The sequence below is a fragment of the Lactuca virosa genome, chromosome 7 (genome assembly GCF_052849685.1).
Source record: "Lactuca virosa cultivar CGN04683 chromosome 7, Lactuca_virosa_CGN04683_v6, whole genome shotgun sequence".
Taxonomy (NCBI): domain Eukaryota; kingdom Viridiplantae; phylum Streptophyta; class Magnoliopsida; order Asterales; family Asteraceae; genus Lactuca; species Lactuca virosa.
In genome coordinates, this window is record NC_136432.1 from 240443850 (window position 1) to 240468345 (window position 24496).

Below are 24496 nucleotides of genomic sequence, written 5' to 3' on the forward strand. Positions count from 1 at the left end.
TCACTGTCCATAAGGTTTTTGGGAAGTTGATCTTCTAATCAAATTTGCTTCACTATCGTTCCAAATCATTGCTGATTCAGCAGCACCAAACAAATAGATATGATCATTAAGGTTCATGTCATAGTCTGTTTCATAGTAGTCCCAAAGGAACTCACTATGTGACTTAGAAAGTGATTGAACATCCAACTTTCTCAAGACTTTGACACCCAACTCTCCCGGCTTGTCAATATGTGACTTCATCTCTAAGATGTGATCACACATAGACCTTGCTTGCCATTAGGGCTTGAGTGACCTTGAACTTGTGGGTTAGGGAGAATAATTGGAGGAGGTGGAGGAAGAGAAGTATGACTTCCATGAGCCAAACTCGGGAAGTCATATTCATTAGGAAAGCTTGGTTTGGGAAGATCATTGTTGTCTAAACCAGACATCAACAATGGGAGAAATTCACGCAAAGTTGATTTAAGTCCTTAATCTAACACCCAATATGATATATTAAGGCTAGGACCCAACAAACTATTTTATAACTTGGAAGAGGGATGTCGTAATCCAAGCTATAAAATATTTGAAGGTAGGTGAATGACGATTCACCAATTTCCACCAAGATAAACGAAATGTATTATTAGGTTTTAATTGGTTTTGAAACTCCTAGATTCTTTTGAGATTCATTGAACTTTTCAATGGCATGTTTCAATCTCGAGTGTGCCCTTCAGGTTTTGTGACTGGGATGCCGAGGATCACAAAACAAGGTGTGAAGTAACCATGCAAATATACTTGGTACCCTTAATATTTACCCCTCAATCGATGTGCCGGTTAACCACACACGCTCCAACGATACTATGATAAACATTAAGTTACCCTTTTCCTACCTTGTTAAGTCCAGGTTAGTGTGCCGGTTAACCACACACGCTCCACTAACTTACTTAAGCAAAGTGCAAAGTGTAATTTCATGGGTTAGCACCAAATTCACATTTTCCTAAGTAACTAAGACTGGATATTATTAAGAGTTTAGTTACTTAGTATTTATCATTAATACTTTTAATAAAGGGAGAATTATAGTCCTTGTCCTACCCGTTCGGCTAACGACCCTCCACCGGTCAAGGAAGCGGTGGGTGAGAGTAGACACCCATTAAACTGCCATTTTATAGGCAGTAACCTTATACCCCCCTTATAGACCGGCTTCGTGAATGAGGCCTACTAATGGTAAGACGACTTGCTCTTATACATATAATATATTAAACTTTTAATATTATAATAGTATAAGGGTGTATTTTAGACATTTAAAATACTTGGTGGTTTAATCTATTAATTAAACTAGACTTTTAATTTAATTAAACTCAAACCATATATTTATGGATTAATAATACTCTTTTAATTAAACGTTTTAATTAACTATTAATAAAGTCCATAAGAGTTAATTTGAACTATTCAACAAAACATCATAATTCCAATTATTAAACTCAAAATTAAAACCATTTAATTAATTGTTTAAGTTATGAACCCAAGAGTTTTAGAATTCAATTCTTTTTTTCATAAAAAACTTTTCTCAAATTCCAAAACTTGAGGGCAAGTTTTGTAATTCTTGAAAACCTTTGGATTCCATAACTTATAGAATTAATTGTGTTTTATGATGAAACTTTCCATGTTCCATAACTTAAGAACAAGTGATGGAATTCTTTAAAACATTAACACCAAATTTTGTAACTCCATAAAAACTTTGAATCAAATTTTTTTTTAAAAAAAAACTTTCATATCCATAACTTATGGAGGTTTCAAAAACCCTTAAGATCACAACTTTAAAAAAAACTTTTGAGCTCCAAAATTTTATGACAAAATATGTAACTCCTTAAAACATTTAGATCAAACTTTTAAAACTAATAAAATAATCATATCATTTTATCTTTTACTAAATTTGACCTAATTCAACTATTGTAGTAAAGTGACTCAAATTTTATAAATAATTAGTTTTTCATAAAATCAAGTAATTATCATAAAATTTGACAAACTTCATGTTTTTTTTTCTTTTTTTTTCCTTCAACTTGAAAAAAAATACATTTACATCAATATAACAGAAAACAACCTGGCTCTGATACCACTGTTGGGTTTTGAGCATTCTAACACTCCTATGGTGTACATGCAACCCTATAAACCTTGGATCTATGTTTTCTCTATTATACATGCAAATATTAACTATTCCAAGGTTTCATCCTAACTAGCATATTATGAACCACCTATACTACAAAGTTCTAGTTAGATGACATACCTTTTGATGTAGCTTGATGTCTTCAAGCTTTAAGAGCTTAGCCCCAATAGTGTGGAAGCCTCAAATGGAATCACAAATCACCAAAACACCTTGGAAGAACTTGAGAGAATATGTATGCACACTAAAATCGGCCCACTCTTATTTTCACACACTTGTTCCAATTTTGTGAGCCAAGGACCCCTTTATATATTATGGAGGATTAGGGTTACATCCATGTAAACCCTAATACCCATGACCTTTCATTTACATAGGATCCATGGGTTAAAAGCTCCATGGACCATCCATGAAAGCTTAGCCCAACCTAAATGAACTTGGTCCATTCCATATATATATAAGAGTCCATATTTAATTAGTTCTTTTTGATCACTTAATTAATTCTAAATTAATTCTTGATCAATACTAATTAAATAATATGATTCCATATTAATATATTAGAACTTATAATATATTAATATAAATCATAAATATAGTATTCTCAAAAGACTATCCATATAAATTGTGCCGGTGAAGTGCAACCCAAATGGACCATGCCGGGTCGGGTCAAGTACATACCAAATATAGTTATGGACTTAGACATTAATCCAACAACTGGTGCATTTACATATGATCAATGTGCAACCGACTTGTAAATTACAACTCACACGTCTTGGTTTCAAGAATATAAGATATTACCGTCTCACTAATCACCCGTGATAAAATCCATGAAGTGATTCAAGTGAGCGTGGGTTTAATCCAATACTCAAATCTTATTTCAGGAGTACTCATGAACACTGCAGCAGACTTTTGCTAGTTCTAAACGCTTTAGACAATCTACAGTCGGATTCATGACAGTCTAGCTTCAATACCTACTTCCAAAGTATTTATCGACTGTGGATGGTTTAAATAATCTTATTATTTTGGAATTCAAAACATGCAAAGTGAAACACAAGAATAATCGAATCCAATATGGCCCCAAACTTTTGAGTATAAATAAAACACATTTTATTTAGTCACCATATTGATTACACATTATTCATTGTATAATGTTTCGGATAATCAACTTATTACTTAAATTATAACAACAGTTGTCCCATGCTCCAAGCATGCATACAATGTTTACCTATGGTCCTTACTTTGTGAAATAGATCAATTGAACACATTTCCAACGATACTCATTTCACAACTCCTAATCCTTATCATTAGTGTAAGAATACCAAATTCTTGCCATTATTAGAATTTGTTGGATTCTAACATTTTATGCAACGATCCTTTCGTAATGTCACAACACCAAAGCCACCAAGACTTTGCCAATGATATTACAAAGTGTTGTATTTGAGATTGTTACAAGGCAATTCCATAGATATGAAGTCTCACATTCAAAGTACATTCCTTTGAACATCCTTTTTGCATAAAAGTTTCTAATCTAGACATAGATTCTTGATATCCAACTCCCATTTATGGAAACATTTCCATATTTGCCATATAACAACACATTCTAAATATAATCCTATCTATTCATAATAATGTCAATATGGTCCATCCATTACTATACTTCCAACTACCACAAGGACCAACCCTTAGCGAACCTTAGATTGTCCTTGATAGTTGTTTAATTATTTTAGTCATTCCGGTTCCAGTCATTTTTCCCTCTTAATGCCCTAGGCATTTGGAAAATCAAAACGGACGAATATTACAGCATATGCAATCGATCCTATACCCAAAGCATATGGAATATGATACGCAATGGAAACGTGATACTTTACCAGTCTCTTGCCATAATATTGTCATATATAGAATTTCCTTATGTTGAATCTTTTCAACATATCATTCATATATGTCTTTTGACTAAATTTGATTAAAAATTTTGCGTTCTAAGCTTTTAGATTTTTGAAATGAAGTATAATATTCTCTCCCTTAATTATAGCAAAACAACTTTTCAACCCCTGCAACTTTGCGAATTGAAACTTTTGTTTTCTATAATTAATATTGCTAACTTGCAACACTTAAAATAATAATCATGCTCCCACTAACATGATGATTATATCCATGCCAGCATAACTTTTATGCTCCCACTAGCTTTGACATGTATCCATAAATTAGCTGAACTTCAAGAAAACAATACTTATTGAATTTCTTAACGAAAGTTCATATTTCTGATACGAGATACTTTGATAAGCTTTTATCTAAGCTTCTCAAACTCATACACCTTTCCTTAGATAGCTCATATGTGTATCTAAACAATTTCAGCACCTATAGCAATAAGTCTTAAATGTTTACACTAATTGTCAAATCTCACAATTCGAACCATGAAGAGGGATTCCGTAATCATGATCAGATTTGAGAATGCAATTATCACAATTGCTATCTCCTTAAAATCTTCCTAGTGAAAGCGTTTCCTCACAATCATTTTCATGAAGGAGAGAAACCTTATGACACTTAGATTTTATGGTGTATGTACTCCTATCTGTGTGAATTTGTCATAACCATAATCATAACATAATTTTTGTGCCAAATCCAAACACTTATGGACAAAAGTTGTTCATTCTTAATTTCTTGCCATCAAGGGTCCCACCATTGCTTCCAGGTCTTTGAGCAGCTCACCCCTACCTATCAATGTACTTTCCATTGATCAGGGTGCCTTGCCTCTATGCAATCAATTGAGAACTCATATGCATAGTTGATTTAACTGGAATGGCACAGAAACAAAACTATGTCAACACGATAGGTTGCAAACCTCAAGTCGTGTGCTAGTGATTAACAATAGGTCTACTCTTGATTAGTTCTTGAAACATTTTCAATATCTTTAAGACTCCTAATGACCTCTTGACATATAAGATTCTCTTGTCAAGAAACATTTCTTGACAAACAAATACTCAAGAGTTAGTGTGTGTCCTTATCAAGACAAAACCTACACACAATTGGTATTGGTTGGTCTTTGTCTTATCCAATACATCACAACTTACCAAAATGTGCAATCGTAAGAACATTCCTACTAAAGATCATGTCACTCAAGTCACAATCTTGGAGTATGACTCTAAGACTCGATTTTGGAACGAAGTATGATTCACTTTTTGATTAAACCATTTCAACAATTTCTGATTCCTCTTCTTAGCCATACTAGTGCACTAAGGTATCCTTAGAGGATCAATTGTGACGCGGTTTCATAATCACTAAGTTAATCATAAAAACACGATACTTAAGTACTCTCCCATCTTTTCAGATTGGAGAAACTTTTATCTTTCTGCCTAATTGATTCTTCCTATTCGTTCTGCTATTCATTGAAACTTTTCCAATGATTCAGAATCATACTTAATCTTTTAAGCATAACCACATTTACTAAACTTTTAGCAAATCATGACGAATAGTCTTATCGTTCTTTGTGGTGGATCTGACCAGTGCACAACATTGTGTACTAGATCCTTAAGTCCTTCACTTGACTCTCATGCTTGTGAGAACAAGGAATTAGTCTTAATTTTCCAAAGTACCAAGATTTCCATACATCACATGACGCAAATCATATGATTCCAAGCTTCTGTCCAATTGAAACTTGGGCGATGGGAATCTTTCCTTACGTAACACTACCACAAATAACATAACTAAGAATCACATCCATTTCAACATTGCTATCAATAGAAACATTCAAACATCAATTTTCACAAATGCCATTGCAAGGATATATAAATAAAACAAAACAAAATTTTATTTTATTTTTAAAACGCCAAAAAACATGTCCTTACAACACAATTACAAATGAAAACTATGTTACTAAACATTTATAAGCAATCTATCCTAACTCTTAAACAACAGTTCAAAAATCCGATCTTCAAATCATGCGATCGAAATCCATTTCTTCGTGATCAGACTCAGCTCACTCTTTCTTTAAGCTTCCTTTCTTTTCTTTGATCCCACAAAACATCAAAATGCAATCTTATCACATCATGTATCAAGAATCTACAAACAGGAACTTAATAGAGTTAGATAGTGGATTTTACCTGCAGCAGAGCCATACATCTTGACTCTCCCATCTTTTAGATCTCTCAGGTAAATAGGGCAGCTTCATAACCAATGTCCCTTATCTTGGAAGTAGAAACAAATGGACTCTTTGGCATGGAACTATTCCAGAATTTGTTTTTCTCTTATGATCAAAACTTTTGACCATACCCAATTTCTTTCGCTTAGGAGAAGAAATCATTTCTAGGATATCCATGTCATTGCCTATGTCCATGTCAGCTTGGGAAGTTAATTTGATTGTCAATTTTGCTTTACAGTGCGCCAAATCATTTCTGATTCAACAGCAATCAACAAATAAGTCAAATCTATGAGGGTCACGTCGTGGTCCATCATATAGTACTCTCTAATGAACTTACTATATGATTCAGGAAGTGATTGAAGAACCCAGTCAACAGCCAACTTCCTGGAGATGTCGACACCCAACATTCCCAGTCTATCCATGTGTGACTTCATCTTCAAGACATGTGCACACACAAACTTTCCATCTTCATGTCTGCTAGCCAACAGGGCTTGAGTGACTATGAACTTTTCAAGTCTTCGAACTTGTGGGGCAGGGAGAATAACTGGAGGAGGTGGAGGAAGTGAAGCATGATATCCATTTCCATGATCCAATCGTGGAACATCATCTTCAAGTGGAAAGCTTTTTCCAAATGATTTAGGAAGACCATGGTTAGATTTTGACATCTACAAAGGGAGAAATTCAAGTTAGTTGATAAAATCCTCAATATAGCACCCAAATGAAATATTGAGGCTAGGATCCAACACAATATTCTACAATTTGGAAGAGGGGTGCCATAATCCAAATTGCAGAACATTTGAAGGTAAGTAAATGACGATTTACCAATTTCCACCATGAAAAACAAAAATGAAAATTAGGTATTAAATGAATTGAAACTCCTAGATCTTTTGAGATTCATTGAACTTTTCAATGGCATGTTTAATCTCGATTATGCCCTTCAAGTTTGTGACTGGGATGCCGAGGATCACAAACAAGTTGTGGATAACCATGCAAATTAGCTTGGTACTCTTGAAGATGTCCATCACCTAATCAATGTGTCGGTTAACCACACACGCTCTATTGATCTATGATAATATACGAGCTACCCATTTCCATCCTTCATTGGTCCCATATTAGTGTGCCGGTTAACCACACACGCTCCACTAACGACCAACAAGGTGCAATGTGCAATTTCATGGATTAGCACCAACTCCACATTTTTCCTAAAGTAACTAAGATTTGGTAATTTATAAAAGTGTTTAGTTACTTCGTATTTCATTATATTTATAATGGAAGGTTGTGTCCTATCCTACCCGTTCGGATAATGACCCTCCACTAGTCAAGGGTGCGGTGGGTAAGAGTGGATACCCAATGGCGGTCATTTTACATGTCGCTTCCTTAAACACCCCTATAGACCAGCTTCGTGAATGAGGCCTACTAACGGTAAGACTGACATTTACTTATACATATATAATATTAAACTTTTAATTCTATATAGTATAAGGGTGTATTTTACACTTTTAGAATACTAAGTGGTTTAAACTATTAATGAATTAGACTTATAATTGATTAATCTCAAACAATATAATTATGGATTTATTAATTATCTCTTTCAATTAAACACTTAATTAACTTAATAAAACCATAAGGGTGTAATTTGAATTTTTCAAAATACTAGGGTTTTAGAACTTAATATTTCAAAATTAATACTTTTTAATTAAATTATAAATTCCAAAACTTGAGGACAAATTTTGAAACCTTTCAAAACATTAGGGTTTAACTATTTAAGTTTCAAAAACTAAAACTTTTAAGTTCAAATGTAAACTATAAAACCTAGAGGGTGTAATTTGAAACTTTTCGAAATTGCTAGGTCAAATATTTGACTTATAACAATCCTATATTATCCATATTTAACCAAATCCATCAATTTTGATGATGATAACTATTCCAAACATAAAAAATTGATTTTAGGCAAGAAAAACGAGTTTTTGAAGTAATCCTCAACAAAATCTGGTAAGAAAATCGAAATTCCTGGCACCAGACCCTTGGACTCGTCGAGTCCACTATGGAACTCGTTGAGTAGGACCTACTCGTCGAGTCCATACATGGACTCGGCGAGTCAGCCAGTCAGAAGGCAAAAAGTTTGATTTTCTTGAACTTTGACAATTCACTTTTGCATCTATTCACTTGAAAAACAACCTAGGCTCTGATACCACTGTTGGGTTATGAGTATAACATCAATCCTATGGTGTTCATGCAACCCTAATTGCTTTGATCTAGGTTTTTTACTATGAAAATAACAACATTGAATACCAAAGCAATGATCCTAAGAACCGGCATACAACAATCAAATTGACATATAAACTAGGGTTTAGATCTTACCTTTCTTGTTATGTAGTAATAACAAGTTCTCCTTAAATATCCTTGACCTTTAAAAGCTTAGTGCCTCAAACGTTGCACCTCTAATGCAGTTACAAACACCACTAGCAACAAGATGACTTGGGAGAGGGAGGAGGAGGCACAAAATTCGTCCAAGGTACTCTTGGGAAGCATATGGCCGAATTTTGGGAGCCTTAGGGTTCCTTTTATAGGTGAGCTGTTAGGGTTTCAGTCAAAACCCTAATTGGATTACTTAGCCACCAAGAAGCCCTTTAGATCCTTCCAGAATCAAGGCCTGGATGATTTCTAAGTGGGGCTTCCACCTTGAATTCATCCACCTTATTCCTAAGGGATCTACAGCCCAAAATCCAATTATCTTATAATTGCAATTCCAGTCCCCTAAGTTTAATTAATCTCTTTTGACCACAAAATTAATTCTAAATTAATTCTTGATCAATATTAATTAAACAATATGATTTCTCTTTTAATATATTATTAACATAATATATTAATAAATCATAATTAATCCTTTTTCTCCTTAATTCATCCTATCAGTTGCTATGGTGAAGGCAACCTAAAAGGACCATGCTCATAATTGGGTCAAGTACATACCAAAATAGTTATGGGCTTAGACACCTAATCCAACATGATTATCCAATTCCCTCAAACTAGGGCTCTGATACCAACTTGTAACATCCCAAAATCACAATAAAAATTTTCATTTTTAATTAAAGAGAAATTATTGTTTTCAATAAAACCCAATTAATAAAAAACCCAAGATCAAGTACATGTTCCAAAATCAATGTATCATAACATCTCCAAAACATATCACCAAAGGATGTGTACGATCACACATTTGCTTTCCCCCGATCATCTGAAGTACCTGAAACATAAAACTTAAACAGTTTGCCAAAGCTTAGTGAGTTCCCCCAAAGTACCACCACACAAACATATAACAACATGCATACTAGGTCCACAACCATCGGGCTGGATTACCCATGAGTCCACAACATAAGTCTATCTTGCCTTTTTGGCGCACAACCCATGTCTGGATTGCTCCCGAACCTACAACATAAGTCTGGTTTGCCTTTCCGGCCCTCAGCTTGTGTCTAGGTTGCTCCCGAACCCACAACATAAGTCTGGCTTGCCTTTCCGGCCCACATCTTATGTTTGGATTGCTCCTGAGTTTTTTGGCTTCTGCACAGAGCAAGTATTGCCTCAACATAACCACACTATGTCGACATATGCAACAGATAAACATATAACCAGGAAACAGAAAATCATACAGATCTAACAGATCACTACAGCATAACAAAATCCAATATACCAGGATATATAACCAAATGGACCGATATTGGTGCCTTCGACCCACGAGTATAGTGAGGAAACTCACTTCGCAGTCTGAAAAAATATCATAAAAGAACGCTGCTCCAAAAGTCAACTCTACAGGTCACCTAAACAACAAACAGTGATCTAAACTCAAACTATAACTCAAAATACCCAAAATACCCCTAGGTTAAACTTGGTCAAAATTATGGTAAAAGGTCAAAAAGTCAAAAAGTCAACGAGTCAACTCAGACTAAGTACGCTCGACGTACTCAGCCACTACGCCCAGCGTAGTGCACCCTTGGTTCGGTTACGGGGTCTCGACCAAGTACGCTTAGCGTATCATGACGTATGCCCAACGTACTTGGCTGCCACCTTTTCTTTTCTATTAAGTGCTTAATCTATTAAGATACCACGTCCAAAACTCATATCTAGTTCAAAATAATGTTCTAAGTCAGAAAGTTTCCAACTTTATGACTTTCCAAGGCTAGAAAGGGTCCAACAACTAAACCCTAATTTAATACACAAACCAAAACCTCATATCTCATGCATGAAGAAAGGAAAGGGACCAAGATCACATTTGTGTGGTCCTAAGCATCTAAAAACGTCTGGAAGGACAGCCCTTATAGGTTAGAGTAAGCCATACTCATGAAGACCAAACTTATGGGACCAAAAAAAACACAAACTCCAAGCTAACAAGATCTAAGCAAATACTCATCAAGTTTTAGACTTTATACCTCCAAACGATGCTTGAGGGTGAAACAGTGGATCCAAAGTGCCTTAAGCTTCCAAGATGGTTTCCTTTCCTTCTCCTTCCTTCAAGAACACCACAAATGCACTCTTAAGCTCAAAAGGGATTATGGTTTGCTAGGGACGAAAATGAGGATGAAGGTTGATGAATGAATGGTTCTCAATGAGATAATGATGCTTAAATAAGGTTCAAACTCTAAAAATTAGGGTTTAGGGCATCAGCCACGTACCCCCTACGTTAATAAGTGTACGCCCAACGTACTTGGCAAAACACACGACCTCATTAACATAGACAAGAGACCAAATTTGCAATGAAATTTTATTCTAAGAGGAACAAACAGAAAATACCTGGATCAAGGGTGTTACCCTCATAGAACCTAGGGGTGACAATTGATGACACGACACGACAAAAATACATGACACGAAACGAAATTGAGACGAAACTGAAATTCGAATTCGTGTTCGTGTCGTATTCGTGTCAAGTGTAAAAAACACGATGTCGTGTCGTGTCGTGTCGTGTTCGTGTTCAAATTTTGACACGAAACTGACACAATTTAGCATTTTTCTGTCATGTTTTTCGTGTTATGTATGAATAAAAATTAATTGAATATATTAATTGTTATTTCATGTTATCTTTTCGTGTCATGTCGTGTTTGTTGTTTTTTAATCGGTTCGTTTTCGTGTTAGTTAAAAAAAATACGAGATCGTGTTCGTGTTACATAAAACATTGTCGTGTCGTGTTGTGTCAGACAAAAACACGACACGATGGCCTGATTTGCCATCCCCTATGCGAACCTCATCGGAGCGGATGTGTTTGTGTTTGAAGAAGTGTTTGGGTCTTGATCCATAGCTTAGTTGAAATAAAATATGGTTGATTTTTGTATAAAATAGGAGAAAGAGAAAAATAGAGTAGGTAAAAAAAATGGGTATATGTGTGTATTTATATGTAGAGTAAATAGGTAAGTTTTTTTTTTTTACTTTTTGTGATTTTTGCCGACGGTTATTTGATCGTTCCTTCGATTTTGAGCCCATTGCCACCACCACGGACGACCCCATAACGACCCTTAATGTCGCGTCATAACGCCAATGTCGGAAATCAACGTTGACAACAACTGTCGATAATTGGCTCCAAGGGCGTAGTATTATTGGGGCCAGGAGGGGCAGTGCCCCCCCTGATTTTGGGCTAGAAGTAGGAATTGTAGTTCAAAAAAAATTAGTTATAGGCCTGCTATCTTCAAACTTGGGCTTTGGCCCCTCCCGATTCCTAATCAGACTAGCCCAATAGTCCAAATTCTCCAAGCGGTATCAAGAAATCAAAATCGGTTCATCCCCATTTGCCCAATTCGCTGCCTATCTCGCCTGCTGTTCAGGGGGTAGTATTATTGGGGCCAGGAGGGGCAGTGGCCGCCCCTGATTTTTGGGCTAGAAGTAGGAATTGTAGTTAAAAAAAATTAGTTATAGGCCTGCTATCTTCAAACTTGGGCTTTGGCCCCTCCCGATTCCTAATCAGACTAGTCCAATAGTCCAAATTCTCCAAGCAGTATCAAGAAATCAAAATCGGTTCATCCCTATTTGCCCAATTCGCTGGCTATCTCGCCTGCTGTTCGCTGTGTTGCTGTCTTGCTAGTCGCTTGTGCCTTGCGTCGTTGTCTCGCCAAGTCGCCTTGTCTCACTCTCCCCAATCGCCATCGCCAAGTACCCAAGTCGCCATTCACAGAAATCGGGTATGTAATCCACTAATCCTGTCATGGCGTCGTCCTGAGACCCGAATCCTGTTCAGCTGTTCTTTCTCAACTGATTGTCAGATTGTTGATTGTTGCCTTGTTGGTGTTGGCGTGTTGCACTGCTGCTGTTTTCTGTCAATCTGTTATCTATTTATGCGCTACTGTCTTATTGAGTTTCTTTTTTAACTTGGCTGTCATTTGCGATTTGCCAATTTGATTTATAAGTTATGAACTTATAGATTTGGTTATTGTTGGTGTTGGCGTGTTGCACTGCTGCTGCTGTTTTCAGTTTGATTTTTTATTTTTAGATTTGGTTATACTTAACAGCTTGTCAGCTTCAAACAAAACTGAAAAGTGAAAACAAAGATTGATTTGGTTATTATTAAATGAGTTATTTGTAATGTCCACAGATCTGTGCTAGTCAATTTAGAGACAATGAGCATTAAAAATAAGTTTTTTTGATGGAGATTATTTAGAAGGATTAATCTTAACCAAGTTATAGTATATGTTACAAGGGTTCCGTACATAAAAAGAACGCCGAAATCCGAGTTATAACGAAGAAGTTATGGCCCGTCAAAGTTTTACGGCGAAATCGGCACGACACCGCGTAACGTAAAAACTGAATTTTTGATAAACTAATTTTTAGACTTAGATATCTAAATGAAAGTTGTGATATACGTTAAACCAAGAGTGTGCATAAAAAGAACGTCAAAATCTGACTTCGTATGAGGAAGTTATGATTTTTCTAAGATTTGACATAACAGTGCACAGCCCGAAATTCGAATTTCAGATCGATCGATTTTTGGCCAACGCAACCTAAATGAGAATTTAAGATCTCATTAATAGTAGCGCAACGGTAAAAAGACAGACGAAAACGGACGTCGGAGGAAGAAGTTATGAATTTTTAACGGACTTTTCCTGTCCCGGCCTGTTAAAAATATAACTTTAAAAATAAAGTCAAAATTAGCCGACGGAGTCTAAATGAAAGTTGTAGAGTACATCCCCACCTACGTGTGGATATAAAGAGCGTCAAAAACGGAGTTCGTATAAACAAGTTACAAATTATAATAGCATATTTACGTATTAAAATAAAGTATAAATTATATATACATACACATATATATACATATGTATATATCATTAGAAAGGTATCGACGATGCGGTCATTATAAGACTAGTGTTGAATACTTTCGACATTAGTTTAGTACAAATATCGTTAAATCTATTTAAAATAGTATTATAAAGGGATGTTTAGTTGTTTATATAACTATAAGGTCATTAAGTAACTATGAGGGTAGTTTTTGAAAATTCAATTACTATAAATACGAGTCTTGGACTCTCATATTTCTTGTACCATTCTCTTGATTCAAGAGTCTTTCTCTTCTTATCCCCCGAGCATTTCGGTCCCTCGTGATTCGACTTCTCTTTCTGTAGTTTTTGTATAGTAAGGTGAGCGCTGAAGCGCAGCACAAATCTTTCTTAGAAAGATTCACCGACGAAGTTCTACCCCTGCAGAGCCCGACTCCTAGCCAAAACCCCCTTGTAAGTAAGTTATGCTTACCCTATTTTAATATAGCTTATATTTAAAATTAGTATTGTTATTATGAACTTATAATAAATATTTGGGCTATTATTATGACTTATAATAAATATCGGTCTTTTCTGGCCGTGAAAATGGGGATGTCACAGTTGGTATCAGAGCATTAGTTTAAGCGAACTTGGAATATGGATTTATTTCTAGACTTAAACTTAGAATGCTAAGCGATGATTTTGAGGAGTGTGTCTAATAAAATTTAGGTAATACACCTGAATAGACACAAGCACTAGCTTATTTAGGGAAAATGCCTAACATGCTTTTATGTGCTAAATGATTTGTGATGCTTTATGCTATCGTTTGATCGGATCTGTGGTCTGTTGCCGACCAGATCTGGAAATTTTATGTGCTCAGGTTTCTAAACGTTTAATTACGATATTAGAACTGACATGTAACTTTTTGGAGTAATAAGGAGGAATACGCGTCTAAATCTTCCTCTATCTATATTCTCGTCTCAATACACCGAACGCCTGCTTTGGTGTATATAATGTCATGATAAGGACTCACAGCAGACTGAGCAAATGGAGGAAATGAGAAGGCTTACGATATTGAATGATGCCTATCGGAAGATATTTTAAGAGGGATATCTTGCCTTTAGAACGCGTCTAAGAAATAATACGTCTAGTACGGGATAAGTACACTTTCGATTAGCAGAAAGAAAGATTTTTTGTATAATCCATGAAGTTATCCCATCGTCTGACATTTCCATCACCAACCGAGTTGAAGCAGAATTGATGATTGAAGATACGCGTGGAAGAAGTCCAAGTAGAGTCTAGGGAAAATTATATGATTGTTTGGACACATTTGTATGTGTTAAAATTGTTTTTGTGATAATGACTTGGAGAACTGCGAGACAATACTTGGGACGAGTATGAGTAGGTGTGAATGGTAGTAGAGGCCTATACTACCGGAAGCACAGGACTCACACTTGGATCAGGGAAAGTCACAAGGTTACCAAGAAGCTAGTAATTGATTTTGTTTTGTTCATGTATGTCATTATCATCGTTTCGGTAATGACTAAGAATATTGTTGTTATTCCGACCCTAGTGGTCATATCATATCGAGTCCGACTAAGATGAGTATGTTACGTGGTTCAGAGAACCAAGTTTGATGTAGCATCCGACTTAAGCCAGAAGATTAAAGTGAAAGATAATCAAAGCGATCAATAGAAGTATCGTGATCGTTGTTAAAGAAGCTAGTAGCTAGAAATGCTACATGTTAAAATGTGATTATATCACATTAGAACATGAAGGAAAGTATATTCCATTATGGAATTTGACTCTAAAAGACTTGAGTATGAGCGTTGCATCATACGATGAGAGGTCATTAGAACATGACTCATTGGTCCATGGTGGTAATCAAAGAACTTATCTTAAGTTTTTTAAGAAGGAGTATCTAATAAGGAATCTAGATTGTGATTCGAAGTTCATGACTGGAAGACTAACGTGAGATAGAGAGTGAGTGCACGATCGAGTACTGCTTGCAGTCAATAAGTCTAAGAGATAGATACTGATTCGAATGAATATAGAAGTTACGATTATTACCTAGGATGAAGAGATAACGTATGGAGTCGTTATACAAGCCATGTTTTGTTAATGATTCCGGGACGTAATCATCCTAAGGGGGGAGATAATTGTAACGCCTGCAGATCTGGGCTAGTCAATTTAGAGACAATGAGCATCAAAAATAAGTTTTTTTGATGGAATATTATTTAGAAGAATTAATCTTAACCAAGTTATAGTATATGTTACAAGAGTTCCGTACATATAAAGAACGCCGAAATCCGAGTTATAACGAAGAAGTTATGGTCCGTCGAAGTTTTACGGCGAAACCGGCACGACGCCGCATAACGAAAAAAGTGAATTTTTGATAAACTAATTTTTAGCCTTAGATATCTAAATGAAAGTTTTAATATACGTTAAACCAAGAGTGTGCATAAAAAGTACGTCAAAATCTGACTTCGTATTAGGAAGTTATGATTTTTCTAAGATTTGGCATAGCAGTACACAGCCCGAAATTCGAATTTTAGATCGATCGATTTTTGGCCAACGCAACATAAATGAGAATTGAAGATCTCATTAATAGTAGCGCAACGGTAAAAAGACAGACGAAAACAGACGTCGGATGAAGAAGTTATGAATTTTTAACGCACTTTTCTTGTCCCGGCCTGTTAAAAATATAACTTTAAAAATAAAGTCAAAATTAGTCGACGGAGTCTAAATGAAAGTTGTAAAGTACGTCTCCACATACACGTGGATATAAAGAGCGTCGAAAACGGAGTTCGTATGAACAAGTTACAAATTATAATAGCATATTTACGTATTAAAATAAAGTATAAATCATATATACGTACACATATATATACATATGTATATATCATTAGAAAGGTATCGACGATGCGGTCATTATAAGACTAGTGTTGAATACTTTTGACATTAGTTTAGTATAAATATCGTTAAATCTATTTAAAATAGTATTATAAATGGATGTTTAGTTGTTTATATAACTATAAGGTCATTAAGTAACTATGAGGGTAGTTTTGGAAAATTCAGTTACTATAAATAAGAGCATTGGGCTCTCATATTTCTTGCACCATTCTCTTGATTCAAGAGTCTTTCTCTTCTTATCCCCCGTGCATTTCGGTCCCCCGTGATTCGACTTCTATTTCTGTAGTTTTTGTATAGTAAGGTGAGCGCTGCAGCGCAGCACGAATCTTTCTTAGAAAGATTCAGCAACGAAGTTCTACCCCTGCAGAGCCCGACTCCTAGCTAAAACCCCCTTGTAAGTAAGTTATGCTTACCCTATTTTAATATAGCTTATATTTAAAATTAGTATTGTTATTATGAACTTATAATAAATATTTGGGCTATTATTATGACTTATATAAGTGTCGTTATAATATCTTTTTAACTACTCGCGGTACTGGGAATTTGGTTTAAAGGGCCGCATAGGGTTGTTAGATTTCAGAAGTGCTATATGCCAAAATGGTCTTGCCCTCCGTTGTTTTATGTCTGCCCCTGTCTGTACATAGTGATTGGAAAATATTGTTTAAACGTTTATATAATAATAATAATAATAATAATAATAATAATAATAATAATAATTAGTCACGGTAAATATTACACTAAAATATAGTGGTAATAATACTAGGTTTCGTCGAAGGAAATTATTTTTAAGAAGCGAAGCGCTATCAGAGTTCGGAATCACCACCTTAACAGGTGAGTGCATAGTCCCTTTCATGAACATGATTTTAATACAAGTATTGATTGAAATATTAAATATATGTTTATGTGCGAGTTATTTGATGTTGCCTGAAATACGTGTTAAAGAACATACCTGATTATATATGATGATTTAGGATAAAGAGTAAACCTAAATTAATTATGGGGAATATTGGGTAGTATCTTCTTATGAGTACGAGTGAGTTATACTCAGAGAATAGAACTTTAATATATGTCATTGATCCGGGAGCATGGATTAGACATAGTCATTGTCCCTAGTCCGAGAGTATGGATTGGACATAGTCAAATGTCATTAATCCGGGAGTATGGATTAAGACATAGTCAGTTGTCCTTAGTCCGGGAGTATGGACATGACATAGTTATCCGTCATTAATCCGGGAGTATGGATTTAGACGTAGACACTTGTCCCTAATCCGAGAGTATGGAATGGGCACAATTATTGATCCGAGAACATGGATTAAATCTGGGAGTAAGAGGTAAAATTTAAGGTCAGAGAGTATGGATAGTCTCGTTGTGAGGATTGACGGGGTGGGGTAAGAGTTGATTATAAATATGGGGAAATTGTATATTTTGTGAGTTCTAAATTATATATATATATATATATATATATATATATATATATATATATATATATATATATATATATATATATATATATATATATAACATTGTGGGATTGAAATCCCTATGTACTCACCAGGTTTCCCAACCTGACCCATTCAAGCTTATTTGTATCACTGGTGTCGATATGAAGTTACATTACACTAAGAGATTAAAGAGATGTAGATCACTAGTGTAAATAAATGTAAGTTCTGTTTATGCTTATGTTTCTGTATTGACGATGACATCCCAAATGTTTTAAAATGAATAAAATACATTTCTTAGGAAATGCTTTGATAACTTATTTATCATGTTTTTCTGGGAACAAATTCCGCAACATTTTTATTAAAAGAGGTACTCTGATTTTTATAAAGCATAAACAAAATCGGTCTTTTCTGGCCGTGAAAATGGGGATGTCACATTATTGGTTATTGTTCTAATTTTGATTTTGAATTTTTGATTGAATCAATTGTTCCTTCATTTTGATTTTTCTAGATATAATCATGGGAAAGATGAAAACCTTAGATTATTTTTTCAAAAGAAAGGTAGATGATAAAGAAACTAATGATGAAAGTGAAGAGAGTAAACGTCACAAAGCTTCAACAAGTGAGCCACAACCACAAGAAACGGAAAATCAACAAGAGAATGAGCCACAACCGCAAGGAAAGGAAAATCTACAAGAGAATGAGCCACAACCACAAGAAAAGGAAAATCCTAATGAAGTTGATTTGAAGAATCTAGAAAGAGATCCCGCTAAACGCAAGCAAATGTGGGATTTTCCGGTCAATTTAAGGGAACAAGTGAGACGAGCTTATATGAATTTAGGACCTTTCCAAATACGTCTTAAGGAGTATCAAGCTAAAGGTTCAACTAAACATCCTCGTAGATTCCAATATTCTTGGTTCAATATTTTCCCTGATTGGCTAGAGTATTCTCCAACAACACACGCTTCTTATTGTTTTATTTGTTATATATTTAATGATAAACCAAGTGTGTGTCATGGTTGCGATGCATTTACTGTTAAAGGATTTGATAACTGGAAAAAAGTTAATGACGGAAAAAATTGTGCATTCTTGAAACATATTGGTTGCTCACAACATAGAAATACTGTTGCATTTGCTGAAAACTTGATGAACCAAGCAGCACACATTGAAAATATCATAGTGAAGCAAAATGAAGCGCAAATATTGAAAAACCGTTTACGATTAAAAGTTTCAATTGACACGGTTCGTTGGTTGACCTTCCAAGCTTGTGCTTTACGAGGACATGATGAAACTCCTAATTCCAAAAATCGTGGTAATTTTCTCCAACTACTAAAACTTCTAGCATCTTATAATGATGAAGTTGCAAACGTTATATTAGAGAAAGCTCCTTATAATTCAAAGTATACGTCTGGGGAAATTCAAAAAGAAATTCTTAGTATTATTGCAAATAAAGTTCGAAAGCATATTCGTAGCGCAGTGGGAGATTCATACTTTTGTGTCGTGGTTGATGAGTCACGGGATGAGTCTAAAAAAGAGCAAGTGGCGATAGTTTTGAGATTTGTTGATGCAGAAGGAATCATACGGGAAAGGTTCTTGGATTTGGTTCGAGTTAGGGATACCTTATCATTAACCTTGAAAATAAATATGTGGAGACAACTTTTACACTATCAGTTTGATGTTAGTAAAATCTGTGGCCAAGGTTATGATGGTGCTAGTAATATAAGAGGGGAATAGAATGGATTCCAAGCACTTGTTCTTAAGGATTGCCCTTATGCATATTATGTTCACTGCTTTGCTCACAGATTGCAACTAGCCTTGGTGGCTGCTTCAAGGGAAATTATTCTGGTACACCAATTTTTCACAAACTTAATTTTTACAATTAACGTAGTTTGTGCTTCCAGTAAGCGTCATGATGACTTACAAAAGGCAAAGGCAACTGAGATTGAACAATTATTGGAACTAGGTCAGGTAAAGGATTGAATCAAGTTGGGACATTAAGAAGAGCTGGTGATACACGTTGGGGTTCTCATTTTCGTTCCGTTTGCAGTTTGATTGACATGTTTGCTTGTACTCGTGTTGTTCTCCAAGGAATAATTGATGACGTATCTGCTACTTATTCTCAACGCGGAGATGCTGATGCAGCTTACTGTTATCTGAAATCATTTGAGTTTGTGTTTATTCTTTACCTGATAAAGGAAGTAATGGGAAAGACTGATATACTTTCTCAAGCTCTACAAAAGAAATCCCAAGATATTCTTAATGCTATGGAGTTAGTTTCAGCAACAAAGGAGGTTCTAAATGATTTCAGAAACAAAGGATGGGAGTCTTTACTTACACAAGTAAAGTTTTTTTTTTGTGAAAAACATGAAATAAATATGCCAGATATGAATGCTCCTTATACTTCTACTCGATATCGGCCTCGAAAAACAGATAATCATGTTACTTTTGAACATTTTTATCGAGTGGATTTGTTTACAGCCACATTGGACAAACAACTACATGAGTTGAATAGTAGATTCAATGATCAGGCGATGGAGTTGTTAAGTCTTAGTTCTACTTTAGTTTCTAAAGTGATTAACGTTGATCAAATTTGTCTTCTTGTTGAGAAGTATTATCCTGAAGATTTTACGGAGCAAGAGAGGATTCAATTACGATATCAATTGGAGATTTTTAATATTGATATGACAAAGAATTCAAGGCTAAGTGGTGTATCAACTATTGCTGACCTATGCAAGCGTCTTGTGGAAACTCAGAAACGTGAGACATATTATTTGCTTGATAAAGTGGTTAGGTTAATTTTGACACTTCCAGTTTCTACTGCAACAACAGAGAGGGGATTTTCAGCAATGAAAATATTCAAGAACCGTCTTCGCAATAAGATGTCGGATGATTTTCTCGCAAACAACTTGGTGATTTACATAGAAAGAGAAATTGTTGAAAACATTGATTCGAAGTCTGTGATTGATGAATTTAAAGACATTAAAGGTCGTCGGGCTGAGTTGTAATTCTTTTTCTAGGTGTTTTTTGTGTTTATTTGTTGAAAACAATCTGTTTTTTTTTTTTAAATGTTAATTTCAATTTGTAATGTTTTCGGCCTCCAAGTTAATTGTTCAAGCTCCGCCACTGATTGTTCATACCAATCTGTCTAAAAGAACTTGTAACTATTGGTTGATTGTAATATATGAAATGTTTAGTGTGTATCATCTTAAAATGAAAAGTCGCCGGGAAAGAAGTCTAAATTTGGGAAAATCTTTAATCATCGATTGGCCTTGAACAACGTATGTAAGCTTATTGCTCAAATATGTACAAGAAAAATGACTCAATGTAATCTTAAAACCCTATAATTGACAGTAATAATATTATATTTTAACATTTTATATAAATTTATTGGTCGAATATGTAAAAAAACAACCAATTATATAAAATTGCAAAAGTTGAGTACCAACACGTCATTATCCGTTTAAACTAAATCGGTTCAACTATGTTTAATTTTTCGTTCCGATAAGAACAATATACCTCTATTGGTATATTTATATAATTATGGAAGTAAAAGAAGAGACATATAACAATTCTTCCACTTATTACACTCAACAAATGCAATTAATCCTAAATTGTTGTTACCATATTATTTACGAAGCAACATTTACCTTGGAGAAAAAGAAATAGCAACTTTCTCAAGATATTGCGAGTATATATACATATAAACTATAAAGCCTATGCACCATACTAGACAAAGGATTTGTGGTTTAGGGTTTAGGGTTTAGAAGTGAGTGCATGAAGTTGATGTGTGAATTCAGAATCAGTGTTGTTACATATCTATGTCAAAACGTGGGACCTGTGCCAGCTGGCGTAAATGTCTTAGTCGTCTTCTTCGTGTGTAAAGACCAACAAAGTACAAGCTAAACGATAGTACAATAGCAGAGCAATCAAACAAGTCTATAGCATCAAGGTACCTCCCTGCACCACAGTTGCATAAACTAGTAAAAAAAAAAAAAAAAAAAAAAAAAAGGGAAACATTGTTGCATTTAACAACCATTGAATAGATAACTTACATCTTGGGAGGAAGTCAAAAGGGCTAAGTGTATAAAGAGCACCAAGAAACACCTGCAAACAAGAAATAAGATTCAGCAATTCCTTCAAAACTTTGCTCCTAAATGCATGTAATCATAATGTTGCTATTTCTTGCATTTAAGTCTAAAACAAAGGAAGTCTGAAGTCTTAACTGCAACTAAACGCAATCTGCTAAGATAAGCAACAGGTCTATCAGGATCCATCATTGCTTGAAGCAATCTCTTGACAAATAAAGGCAACTGAAGCACTTGCTGTCACAAGAAACTCACAATCATCAGAATTGCTTCAAGAAGAAAAAAAAATTAGGGAAAAGACGAAACTACCCCCTTCAATATTAGAGAAGGGTGTCTGGTTGGTGTCAACTGTCAACCTACCAGAATGAAACCGCAAGCACCACCAGCAAAAAGGCAATTGTACTGTTTAACATTCTTGAGAACATCACGGATCCTTGCATCCTGCTGTTGGGATAATGTTGCTTCTGGGGTCAATTTGGTAATTGGACTGGAGCACATAGGGCACTTGCAAGGCTGAAATGCAGCAACGTGGTTCCAATACTCCATGATACAACCACCTGTAGAAAGGTAAGATATGATCCATAGCTGCTTGATTTGAAACACACTTATAATGTATAACTAATGAAAGACTCGATAGATTCTAACACCCAAGGGAAGAAGGAAGATTATTGCAATTTCCTTAATCCAATGAAAAACTTAAGCCACTGTGGAATTCACATAAAAAGGCAAGATATGATGCAAAGGTTGAAGATAATCACATCCAAGGAGAACCAACAGAATTTATAGCACAAGTTTGTTGTGATCAAATGGATTGTGTCGTTGCAAACCAGATTTTTCACTGAAACTCCCCAAAAACGAATGTAATCAAGATCATTGTACAGCTGTGTCAACAAACATAGTCGCATTTCTAAGCTACCAACAATGAATTCCTTGAGGTCTAAATTCAGGCATAATTTCCTTCATTGTTAGACGAATTAATCAATCAGAAAGCAAATGCTATACTGCGATTACTTACCTGATCAATCAAAACCATCCAATTGTACGCGTAATTCCTCATAAAAGTAAGCAAATGAACAAGCAAGTTTGTAATTTACCAACAAATTGAAAACATAAAGGAATTTTCACATACCGCAGTACCAGTGGCCACAAGGACCACGGCATGGAGCGGAGAAGGAGCCGAAGCAGATAGGGCAACAGTCGTCGGTCGGTGGTCCATCGCGTACGGTCAAACTGTTTCCTTCCTTATCTGAAACTAACAAGTTGCCTGTTGTTGATGCTGAGTGTGTTCCAGATTCTTCCATTTCAGTTTCACAAGTAGATGAACCGACGATGAAATTGCCTCCTGATGATGAAAACGGCGACGAATCTTGAACATGTAACATATACGCGTATGATTCGTATCAGAAAATTAGTTAGGGTTACGATTTTTGTCTATCAATCGCTCTCAACGAAGATATCAGTGTCCTCTGTGTATACACCGACAAAAGAAAACATCAAAGTTATCTTACTGCTACCAATACTTTATTAGTTTTCTTTGCTCATACTCGTGGCCGCCGAGATCAAAAATGGCGGTCTATGCCGATACTTCTACCGTTCTACGTGGAATCTTGTCCCTCAACTTCACACCTTATTGAATTTATTAACATTTTATATAAATGTTTGAACATTTGTCAAGTACATAAAAAAAACTACCAACTATTTTGACTTTCAAATTGAGAATAAACTAATTGACACAAAATATGAAAGATGGAATAACAAGATCACAAAAAAATTATTAATTCTTATAAAAATACGATAAATGAGGTAAGATATATGTAGTAATTCAAACTTGTACCGATCTGAAGGTAAAGAGAATATTTTCATAGATGACATCCAACATATGAAACATGCACCACCATGATGGATATAATTATGTAGCACATAACAGAAAAATTATAAAAAATAAAGTTGAAGTAACAAGATGAAAAACAATACGTATATTGTTAGGAAGTAAAGCAAATAAAACACGAAACTACAAGCACACAAGACACATTATTTACGTGGTGCGGTCAAGTTGACATACGTTCACATGTAGGAGGGAATAATTCTTTATTTATGAGGTCTCAAACATAGGTTACAAGTACGCTTCAACAAAGATTCGCCTACTCACTAGAACTCAAGACACTAACAAATGATTAGCAGACATCCCTATTTAAAGACTATGGATCAGCCGTAAAATCCTAATGAGCCAAGCTCATTAATCTATAGGCCCATGAAAGGTGTCAACCAATCATAATCCGCCATGCAGCCGCTTCCAGAACCTTCATCCTTGAGATACATTGCATGAGCATCAGCCACACACATGATGGAGCATCTTGAGCCAATATGGTTCATTAGGAATGACCATGGCACATCATAATGGAGCATCCTCCATAATGATAGCGAAATCTCCACCAAAGTGGCACATCATGCCATTTAGGGTATTCACCTTGAGCATCTTCAACTTCTGAACATCCTTGGACAATCTTGAGCATCGTAATGTACATCACATCATAAGTGTCACATCAAGGGATATCATGGCTCAT

At 35.2% G+C, this 24496-nt stretch overlaps 2 protein-coding genes across 2 annotated transcripts in view; one reads left to right on the forward strand and one right to left on the reverse strand.

Annotated features, from left to right (window-relative positions):
• The window catches only part of LOC145127662 (uncharacterized), a 69097-nt gene extending 47977 nt beyond the window's left edge, over positions 1–21120 (forward strand). The window contains exons 2-4 of the mRNA XM_079062815.1: positions 18409–19436; positions 19811–20800; positions 21042–21120. Coding sequence (XP_078918941.1) covers positions 18409–19436; positions 19811–20800; positions 21042–21120 — 2097 coding nt within the window. The remainder of the gene's footprint in view (positions 1–18408; positions 19437–19810; positions 20801–21041) is intronic.
• A 375-nt stretch (positions 21121–21495) lies between these two features.
• On the reverse strand, positions 21496–23439 carry LOC145123622 (uncharacterized). Its single transcript, XM_079058820.1, has 5 exons — positions 23062–23439; positions 22293–22489; positions 22071–22169; positions 21900–21951; positions 21496–21804 (listed from the first exon to the last, which is right to left on the reverse strand). Exons 1-5 carry the CDS (start codon positions 23312–23314, stop codon positions 21656–21658), a joined length of 750 nt encoding a protein of 249 aa, XP_078914946.1. The 5' UTR covers positions 23315–23439; the 3' UTR covers positions 21496–21655.
• Between the last annotated feature and the right edge of the window lie 1057 nt (positions 23440–24496).

Coding starts and splice junctions, on each gene's coding strand:
- LOC145123622 (XM_079058820.1), bottom strand. CDS start 23,314: ATGTTACATGTTCAAGATTCGTCGCCGTTTTCATCATCAGGAGGCAAT. Junction 22,490..23,061: donor TTGTGGCCACTGGTACTGCG/GTATGTGAAAAT, acceptor ACCTTTCTACAG/GTGGTTGTATCATGGAGTAT. Junction 21,952..22,070: donor GCAGATTGCGTTTAGTTGCA/GTTAAGACTTCA, acceptor TCTTGTTTGCAG/GTGTTTCTTGGTGCTCTTTA.